The following is a 10,440-nucleotide window of genomic DNA, read 5'->3' as shown; positions in this document are numbered from 1 at the left end:
AGAAACCCCCCTCCCTATTTCAGGACCCCCCTCACCATTTCAGAATCCTCTTCCCTATCCCAGAACCCCCCTCCCCATTTCAGGACCCCCATCCCAGGATCCCCATTTCAGGATCCCCATTTCAGGACCCCCTTCCCCATTTCAGATCCTAATTTCAGGACCCCCCTCCCTATCCCAGCCCCCTGTCCCCCCATATCCCCCCCCGTCCCCCCTCCCGGTGCCTCAGTCGCCTCTCGGTGGCGGCGGCGGCGGCGGGGCCCGTCCCCGTCCTCTCTGTGATGATGAAAACCAGGAGAGTTTTCCCCGAGGCCAAGGAGGAGTTTTATTTTATATTTTTTTTTTCCCTTTCCCTGCACCCTCCGCCCGGCCGAGCTCTTGGCAAAGGGGAATTTCAAACTTCCCACGCGCCCCAACCGGGATTGCGCCTTGCGGGGCCACCGGGGCCCCTTTTCCCGTGGGATTTTGGGGGGATTTTGGGGGATTTTGGGGGATTTTTGGGGGTTGTGGTGGCCGCCAGGGTTTGAAATGAGGACAAGACGCGGCGGTGATTAAGTGGCTCCAGTGGTTGTGGTGTTGTCACCCGGCAGCCTCGGGGAGGGGACAAGGGACAAGGGACAAGGGACAAGGGAGGGTTGGACACCCCTGGCTGAGCTGGGACTCAGCTCCGGCTCCTTTTGGGGTTTTTTTGGGGTTTGTCCCAAATTTATCGGGGTCCTGCCACCAGCGTTGTGCTACTCCTTCTAGTGAGTGCAGATCTGACCCCAAAACTGTCCCCAAATTGTCCCCACGGCACAGAAACGAGGGGTGATGAGGGAGGGGACACAGGTGACATCCTCATGGGCAGAAGCACAAAACTGTCCCCAAAATTGTCCCCAGAACTCCAGGGGTAATGAGGGGACACTGGGGAGGGGACACAGGTGACATCCCCGCGGGCAGGAGTCCAAAACTGTCCCCAAAATTGTCCCCATGGCACAGAATCGAGGGGTAATGAGGGAGGGGACACACAGGTGACATCCCCATGGGTAGGAGCACAAAACTGTCCCCAAAATTGTCCCCATGGCACAGAACAGAGGGACAATGAGGGGACACTGGGGAGAGGGGACACAAGTGACATCCCTATCTGCAGGAACAGCAGGTGCCACCCCCGAGGTGGCCACAGAAAAAGGGTGGCCACCCCCTGAATGTCACTTCCCTTAATTTGGGGACAACTGGGGGGTCTCCAGGGGGGGTGACAAGCCACCAACATCTGCCATTGTGGATAACGAGGAGGTGGCGACATCAGTGTCGCCTGGGGGTCCCCGACGAGGAGAGAATTTGGTGACAAGGAGGAGGAGGAGGCGGGGAGGGGAAAGGCGGGCGGGTTGTTGCTTTTTTTTTCTTTCTTTTAATTACCCCCCTCATTTATTTTTTTATTTATTTTTATTTTTATTTTTGCGGTGTCTGCTCTGCGAACTTCCTCCGCTTTCATCCCCCCCCCGCCGGATCCTCATAGACCAAGAGAGGGGGGGGAAAAAAAAATAAAATAAAAATAAATAGAGAGACAGAGAAAAAAAAAAAAAAAAAAAAGGCAAAAACACACACACACACACAAAAAAAATTAAAAATAATTAAAAAACACACACACACAAAATAATTAAAAAACACACACACACACACACAAAAAATTAAAAATAATTTAAAAACACACACACACGCACAAAAAATAATTAAAAAACACACACACACACACAAAAAAAATTAAAAATAATTAAAAAACACACACACACACAAAAAAAATAATTAAAAAACACACACACACACACAGAAAAAAAATAAAAATAATAAAAAACCACACACACACACAGAAAAAAAAATAAAAATAATAAAACACACACACACACAGAAAAAAAATAAAAATAAAAAAAAACCACGCACACACACACAAAAAAAAAAAAAAAAATTAAAAAAAAAAAAAAAAATCAAAGCGGCGGGGCCAGGGCTCTGCCTCCAAGGGTTAAAATCACCGGGGCCACCGGGGGTGGAGCTGGGGCGGAGGGAAGAACCGGCCGCCGGGCTGGGACCCGGCCATTCCTGCTCGCCCGGACGGCCCAGTGGGTTGCCCCGTCCCTTTTTTTTTTTATTTTTTTATTTTTTTTTTTTGGGGAGCCGCTCGGGTCTCCCCCCTGTGCAGGGTCGGTGCTCTGAGATAAGAAAAGCAGGAGCCGGATGAGGAGGGAGGTTGGGACGGGACAGAGCTGCCGGTAGAGCGGTGAGTGAGTTCTCGGAGCATCGGTGGGGACGGGAAAAACGGGGGTGGGACCCCCCAAAAGGGGGTGAGACCCCCCAGAGGAGGGTGAGACCCCCTGGGAAAGGGTGAGACCCCCTGGGAAAGGGTGAGACCCTCCTGGGAGAGGATGAGACTCCCTCCAGAGAGGGTGAGACCGGGAAAAACGGGGGTGGGATCCCCCAAAAGGGGGTGAGACCCCCCAGGAAAGGATGAGACTCCCAGGAGAGGGTGAGACCCCCCAGGAGAGGGTGGGACCCCCAGGGAGAGGGTGAGACACCCTAGAGGAGGGTGAGACCCCCTGGAAGAGGGTGAGACCCCCTGGGAGAGGGTGAGACACCCCAGGAAAGGGTGAGACCCCCAGGGAGAGGGTGAGACCCTCCAGGAGAGGGTGAGACCCCCTAAAAGGGGGTGAGACCCACCTGAGGAGGGTGAGACCCCCAGGGAGAGGGTGAGACCCTCCAGGAGAGGGTGAGAACCCCCCAAAAGAGGGTGAGACACCCAGGGAGAGGGTGAGACACCCTTGGGAAAGAGTGAGACCCCCCCAGGAAAGGGTGAGACCCCCCAGGAGAGGGTGAGAACCCCCCAAAAGAGGGTGAGACCCTCCAGAGGAGGGTGAGACCCCCAAAAGAGAGTGAGACCCCCCAAAAGAGGGTGAGACCTCTCCAGGAGAGGGTGAGACACCCCAGAGGAGGGTGAGATCCTCCAGGAGAGGGTGAGACACCCTGGAAGAGGGTGGGACCCCCAGGGAGAGGGTGAGACACCCTGGGAAAGGGTGAGACACCCTTGGGAGAGGGTGAGACCTCTCCAGGAGAGGGTGAGACACCCCAGAGGAGGGTGAGATCCTCCGGGAGAGGGTGAGACACCCTGGAAGAGGGTGGGACCCCCCAGGAGAGGGTGAAACCCCCGGTGCAGCAGGTCTGGGGACCCCAGACCCCAAATCTGTCCTGCCAGGGGGTTCTGGGGACTGGAATCTCGACCCCAAATCTGTCCTGCCAAGAAACCCAGGGGTCTGGAATCCTCACCCCAAATCTGTCCTGCAAAGGGGTTCTGGGGTCTGAAATCCCGACCCCAAATGGTTCTGGGGACTGAAATCCCCCACCCCAAATCTGTCCTGGCAAATGGTTCTTGAGGCTGGAATCCTGCCCCAAATCTGTTCTGCCAAGGAGGTTTTGGGGACTGGAATCCTGACCCCAAATGGTTCTGGGGACTGAAATCCTCACCCCAAATCTGTCCTGCAAAGGGGTTTTGGGGACTGGAACCCTGACCCCAAATGTGTTCTGCCAAGGGGCTCAGGGGACTGAAATCCCCGACCCCAAATGGTTCTGGGAACTGAAATCCCCCACCCCAAATCTGTCCTGGCAAATGGTTCTTGAGGCTGGAATCCTGCCCCAAATCTGTCCTGCAAAGGGGTTTTGGGGACTGGAATCCCCAACCCCAAATGGTTCTGGGGACTGGAATCCTGACCCCAAATCTGTCCTGGTTAAGGGTTCTGGGGACTGGAATCCTGACCCCAAATCTGTCCTGCAAAGAGGTTTTGGGGACTGAAATCCCCACCCCAAATCAGCCCTTCCAAAGGACTCAGGGGACTGAAATCCTGATCCCAAATTTGTCCTGGCAAAGGGCTCAGGGGACTGAAATCCTGACCCCAAATGGTTCTGGGGACTGAAATCCTGATCCCAAAGGGCTCAGGGGACTGGAATCTCAACCCCAAATCTCTCCTGCCAAGAGACTCAGGGGACTGAAAAAAAATACGACCCCTCTCCCCCTCCCCAAAAACACCCCATTTTCCCCCCCAAATCGTGTCTCCCGGTGCTCCGGGCTGGGCGAGAAGGGGAAAAGCGGCCCCGCCGCGGGGCGAGGCACCGGGAGAAGAGGCCGGACCGTCCCTGCCCAGCCCGGCCCGGGCTGTGACTCACGGAGACGCCGCCGCTGCCTCAGTTTCCCTGCGGTGAAATGGCCAAACGCGTCGCCAGGGAGGGAGGCAGGGAGGGAAGGGAAAAGACGCTGGGGGAACCCTTTAGGGATTTTTTTTTTTTTTTTTTTTTTTTTTTTTTTTTTTTCATCAAAAAATGTCCTGGGAGAGGTTTTTTTGTGTTCTGGTTGAGGCGGGTTTGTGCAGAGAGGTTTTTTTGGTTTTTTTTTTGTTTTTTTTTTGTTTTGTTTTGTTTTGTTTGGGGGGGGGGTTTGGGGGGTTTTTTGGGTTTTTTTTGTTTGTTTGTTTGTTTTTATTTTTTTTTTATTTTTTGGTGGGTTTTTTTGGGTTTTTTTTGGGTTTTTTTGGGTTTTTTTTGGGGGGGGTTGTTTTTTTTTTTGTGGGTTTTTTTTTGGTTTTTTGGGTTTTTTATTTTATTATTATTATTATTATTATTATTATTAATTTTTATCCCTTTTTATCCCTTTTTATCCCTTTTAATCCATTTTTATCCCGATTGTGGGGTGTTTTTTAACCTGGATTTGGGGCTGGGAAGGTGCCTCTCGGTGTCCCCCCTCTCATCCCAATTGTGGCTTTTTTTTACCTGGATTTGGGGCTGGAATTGGGGGTTTGGGACCCCTCCAAGCCCAGAGGGTCTCATTGGGATTGGGGTGAACCCAAATGTGGCACAAGGAGGGTCCTGTCCCCCTCCTGGGGGGTTTTAGGGGGCTGGGGATGTCCCTGTCCCCAAATCTGGGGGTCCCATCCCCTCCTGGGGGGTTTAGTGGGCCTGGGGGATGTCCCTGTCCCCAAATTTGGGGGGTCTCACCTCCCACCCCAAACCTCGTCAGATTTTTGGCTTTGACCCCAAATTTCGAGCTCCTGGGGGGGCTCAGGACCCCATCAGTGTCCCCAAGGGGAAGGGACAGTCCCCAGGGCTGGGGATGGGCAGAATTGGGGGATCAGAACCCCAAAAATCTGCCCCCAAACCCCCACCTGTGTCCATAGCACAGGTACAGGTGTGTCCCTGTAGAATTTTAGGATTTTGGGACCCCCCAAAAACTCCCACCTCGATTTTTGGGGTCTCTTTCCCTTCCTGGGTGACCCCCCAATGTCCCCAAACAGCTTTGGGGGGTCCCCAGCCTTGTGGGGACCCTCTGGAGAGATTTTGGGGGGCACTTTTTGCTCAGGGGGATCCATACACAGGTACAGGTGTGTCCCTGGAGGATTTTGGGACCCCCCCCAAACTCCCACCTGGATTTTTGGGGTCCCCCTCCCTTCCTGGGTGACACCTCAATGTCCCCAAACAGCTTTGGGGAGTCTCCAGCCCTTTGGGGACCCTCTGGAGAGATTTTGGGGGGACATTTCTTGCTCAGGGGGATCCATACACAGCTACAGGTGTGTCCTGTCAGGAGGATTTTGGGGACCCCCCCAAAACTCCCACCTGGATTTTTTGGGGTCTCTCTCCCTTCCTGGGTGACACCTCAATGTCCCCAAACAGCTTTGGGGGGTCTCCAGCCTTGTGGGGACCCTCTGGAAGGATTTTGGGGTCAATTCTTGCTTAGGGGGATCCCCAAAATTCTTTCAGCGCCCCCCAAAAAGGGTCTGTCCCTGTCCCAGGCTGGGCTGGGGGTGGCCGGGAGGTGACAGTGACACCCTGGGGGTGGCCGGGAGGTGACAATGGGGGGGGGGGGGTGGCGGCGCAGGTGGATTTGGGATTTCGACACCTGCGGGGTGGGGCAGGTCCCCAGTGGGGTTTGAGAAGCTCCAGCTGAGTCACGGCCGGGAGCCCTGAGGGTGCCTGGGGGGGGATTTGGGGGTGTCTGGGGGGGTTTAGGGGTGTCTGGGAGGGTTTTGGGGGGGTCTAGGGGTGTCTAGGGGGTTTGGGGGTGTCTGGGGGGGTTTAGGGGTGTCTAGGAGGTGTCTGGGGTTGTCTGGGGGGGTTTGGGAGGGTTATGGGGTGTTTGGGGGTGTCTGGGGGGTTGGGGGTGTCTGGGAGGGGTTTGGGGGGGTTTTGGGGTGCCTGGGGTGATTTTGGGGGTGCCTGTGGGTGTCTGGGGGGATTTGGGGGTGTCTGAGGGGGTTTAGTGATGTCTGGGGGGGAGGAGTGTCTGGGGGTGTCTTGGAGGGGTTTGGAAGGGTTTGGGAGGGTCTGGGGGTGTCTGGGGGTGTCTGGGGGTGCCTAGGAGGGGTTTGGGGGTGTCTGGGGGGGTTTGGGAGGGTTTAGGGGTGTTTGGAGGTGTCTGGGAGGGTCTGGGGGTGTCTGGGGGGGGTTGGGGGTGTCTGGGAGGGTTTGGGGGTGTCTGGGGGTGTCTAGGAGGAGTTGGGGGGGTGGGGGTGTCTGGGGGGGGGTTTGGGGATGTCTAGGGGTGTCTGGGGGTTCCCCCGGAGACTCTGGGGGTGCCTGGGGGTGTCTGGGAGAGTTTGGAGGTTCCCTGGGGGTGTCTGGGGTTCCCCCGGGGGCTCTGGGAGTGTCCTGGGGCAATCTGGGAGCACCTCGGGGTGTCTGGGGGTGCTCTGGGGGTTTCCCCCGGGGACACAAAACCAGCCCCAACCCCGACTTCAAAGCTCTGCCCGGGGGGTGCTCTGCTGCCTCATCCACCTCCCATGGGTGCTGTGTCCCCACCCTTGGGTGCTGTGTCCCCTCCTGTGGGTGTGTGTCCCCTCAATGGGTGCTGTGTCCCCCCATGGGTGCTGTGTCCCCCCATGGGTGCTGTGTCCCCACCCATGGGTGCTGTGTCCCCCCATGGGTGCTGTGTCCCCACCCTTGGGTGCTGTGTCCCCTCAATGGGTGCTGTGTCCCCACCCTTGGGTGCTGTGTCCCCTCAATGGGTGCTGTGTCCCCTCCTGTGGGTGCTGTGTCCCTCATGGGTGCTGTGTCCCCTCAATGGGTGCTGTGTCCCCCCATGGGTGCTGTGTCCCCACCCATGGGTGCTGTGTCCCCCCATGGGTGCTGTGTCCCCTCATGGGTGCTGTGTCCCCTCATGGGTGCTGCGTCCCCACCCATGGGTGCTGTGTCCCCTCCTGTGGGTGCTGTGTCCCCCCATGGGTGCTGTGTCCCCACCCTTGGGTGCTGTGTCCCCCCATGGGTGCTGTGTCCCCTCAATGGGTGCTGTGTCCCCTCCCGTGGCCAGGCTATGTCACCTTTGGGTGTCCCCAAGCTCTCAGGGGTGTCACCTCTGTCCCCTTGGGGCCTCCAGCTGTGTCAGGGATGTGACAGAGCAAATATTGGAGTTTTTCTTCAGATTTTTAATTAATTTTGCATTTTTGACCCACCGGCACCAGCGGCCAGGACAGGGGACAGGGACAGGGGACAGGGGACAAGGGACAGGGGACAGGGACAGGGGACAGGGGACAGGGGACAGGGACAGGGGACAGGGGAAAGGGGACAGGGGAAAGGGGACATGAGACAGTAGACAGGGGACAGTGGACAGGGGACAGGAACAGTGGACAGGGGACAAGGGACAGTGGACAAGGGACAGGGACAGCGGACAGAGGACAGTGGGCAGTGGACAAGGGATGGGGACAGGGGACAGGGCACAGTGGACAGTGATGGGGACAAGGGACAGGGGACAGTGGACAAGGGACAAGGAACAGGGGACAGGGGACAGTGGGCAGTGGACAGTGACAGGGGACAGGGGACAGGAGACAAGGGACAGGGCACAGGGGACAGAGGACAAGGCACAGGGGACAAGGGACAGTGGACAAGGGACAGAGGACAAGGGACGGAGACAGGGGAAAGGGGACAAGGAACAAAGGACAAGGGACAGTGGACAGGAGACAGTGGACAGGGGGAAAGGAAACAAGGGACAGCGGACAGGGGACAGAGACAGATGTCCTCCCAAACTTCTGCCACCCTCCCGTTGTCCCAGCCCTGTCACCGGCACAGGGAGGGAGGTGACATCGCTGTCTGTCCTCCCCTCCCTCTGACCCTTCCCCACCCCTTCCCCTCCGCAGGTCCGAGCGCCCCGCGATGCTCACGGCGGTTTGCGGCTCTTTGGGATCTCAACCCTCGGACGCTCCTCGCTCTTCCCCGACCCACCTGGACCTGCAGCCTCTCCAACCCTTCCAACCTCACAATCCCAACGCTCCTGGAGCTCCCGATTTCTCCTCGTCTCTTCCACCTCCCGAATTACCTTTACCGGGACCGGACGATTCTTCTTTCGCCGCCTCCGGCGCTTACGAGCCTCATGGTCCGGCGAGGTTAGAGCTGCCCCCCGAGGGTCCCGCAGCTCCTGGGGCTTACACCAAACTCCTGCCGGCCGCCCCGGACATGGCTCATCCCTACGAGCCTTGGTTTCGTCCCGGAGGAGGAGGAGGAGAAGAAGGAGGTGGTGGAAGTGGAAGCATCAACTGGTGGGATCTCCACGCTGGAGCCAGTTGGATGGAGCTGCCCCCAGGGCAGGGTGGGGGGCTCCAGGTGCCGCCCCCTCCTCACCCCGGGTTACCTACAGGGTTGGGGGGTTATGGAGGGGGCGACCACCAGCTTTGCGCGCCCCCCACCCACCTCCTGCCCCCTCCGCCGGCTCCTCAACACCATCACCACCACCATCATCTCCTGGCGGCCGAAGGGGTGAAATCTCTGGAGGGACCCCCAGAACCGCGAGGATCGGAGGTTGTGGCGGAAAACAACTCTGGAAGAACCAAAGGAACGCGCCGAGCCGTTCCCAGGGGAGGAGGACAAACCGCCTGTCGCTGTCCCAACTGCCAAGAAGCCGAGAGAGGAGGCCCCTGCCCGGAAGGAGCGAAACGCAAACACCTCCACAACTGCCACATCCCCGGCTGCGGCAAAGCCTACGCCAAAACCTCGCACCTCAAGGCCCACCTGCGCTGGCACAGCGGCGACCGGCCCTTCGTCTGCAACTGGCTCTTCTGCGGGAAACGCTTCACCCGCTCCGACGAGCTCCAGAGGCACCTCCAGAGCCACACGGGAGCCAAGAAATTCTCCTGCCCCGTCTGCGGGCGGGTCTTCATGCGCAGCGACCACCTGGGCAAACACATGAAGACGCACGAAGGGGGGAAAGAGGGAGCGGAGGAAAGGAGGAGGAGGAGGAGGAGGAGGAGGAGGAGGAGGGGACACAAATGTCCCCAAGGGAGGCAAGAGGGAGTCGGAGGGCCGCGCCAACAAACTGAGCCCCAGTTGGAGGTTGAGGTTGGATGGAGGTTGGATGGAGGTTGGATGGAGGTTGGATGGAGGTTGGATGGAGGTTGGATGGAGGGTCCCCCCTTTTTTTTTTTTTTTTTTTTGTTTTTCGGGGCCGGTCTCCGAAGGGATTTATTTTTATTTTAATTTTATTTTTGGGGTGTTAAGGCTGGTACTTTGCGCGTCCTCCCAGGAGAAGGTGGCGGAGGTTGGGGACAACAAGGGTTGGGTTTGGTGGCGTTTTTTTTTTTGGAGCTGCCCTGAGGTGGTTTCACTTGTCCCGTTCTCCCGCCTTGGTTATTTTTAATTTTTTTTTTTTTTCTCTCTCTCTCTCTCTTTTTTTTTTTTTTTTTTTTTTCCAACCCTCATCCTCCCCCGGCTTCCCAAATTTTATTTTTTATTTTTTATTTTTTTTTTTTTGGGAGGTTGCTGGCAGGCGGCGGGGCTGTTTGGGAGGAACATCAATGGGAGCCGAAGGAGCGGGGGAACTGCCCGGGCACGTCCAGCCCCAGAGGGGAGGGAAAGAGAAGGAGAAAAAAGAGAGGAGAAAACCAGGAGTCTCCACTCGGAGAGGCGGCCACAGCCACTCCCGGCCCCTCCAAAATGTGGAGCTCATCCCCCCTTTTGGGAGGACTTTTAGGACCCTTTTTTTTGGGGGGTGGAAGGTCAGGGGGACAAGCGACATCCCCCTGCCCCATCTGGGGGTGTTGAGCTCCTCCTCACCCTTTAAAACCCCGTTTGATTGCGGGTCTTGAAGATGTGAAACCCAATTTATTTTATTTTATTTTATTTTATTTTATCTTCTTTTTTTTTTTTTTTTTTTTTTTTTTTTTGCCACAATTCAGGCAAAAAAAAAAATTTAAAAAAAGGGAAGAAAATGGAAAAAAAAAAAATTAATAATAATTCCTGCTTGAATGTGAGCCGTGGTGGGAACTCGGGGGGAGGGGGGAGTTGCAGGACCCAAAGCTCACACACAAACCTCACAGACACACACACAACACACACCTGCAGCTTTCTCACACCCACCGCCGGGCCCCGGGGCGGGGAAGCGGCACCGGGACGGCCGCGGGCTCCGGGAGAGCCGGGACAGCCACATTCCTGCCCCGGCCCCGGCCTGGA

The 10,440-nt window shown here is 56.8% G+C and overlaps 1 protein-coding gene across 1 annotated transcript; it reads left to right on the top strand.

Annotated features, from left to right (window-relative positions):
* Positions 1 to 1,177: 1,177 nt before the first annotated feature.
* Positions 1,178 to 9,679, top strand: SP6 (Sp6 transcription factor). Its single transcript, XM_083877852.1, has 2 exons — positions 1,178 to 2,248; positions 8,136 to 9,679. Exon 2 carries the CDS (start codon positions 8,152 to 8,154, stop codon positions 9,466 to 9,468), a length of 1,317 nt encoding a protein of 438 aa, XP_083733978.1. The 5' UTR covers positions 1,178 to 2,248; positions 8,136 to 8,151; the 3' UTR covers positions 9,469 to 9,679.
* The last annotated feature ends 761 nt before the right edge of the window (positions 9,680 to 10,440 follow it).

The sequence above is a fragment of the Zosterops lateralis genome (genome assembly GCF_965231275.1).
Source record: "Zosterops lateralis genome assembly, chromosome: 24".
NCBI classification, from domain to species: Eukaryota; Metazoa; Chordata; class Aves; order Passeriformes; family Zosteropidae; genus Zosterops; species Zosterops lateralis.
This window is presented reverse-complemented; position numbering and strand designations above follow the sequence as displayed.

What these genes read in the sequence shown, in the direction of transcription:
- SP6 (XM_083877852.1), top strand. Translation starts at nt 8,152, where the DNA reads ATGCTCACGGCGGTTTGCGGCTCTTTGGGATCTCAACCCTCGGACGCT.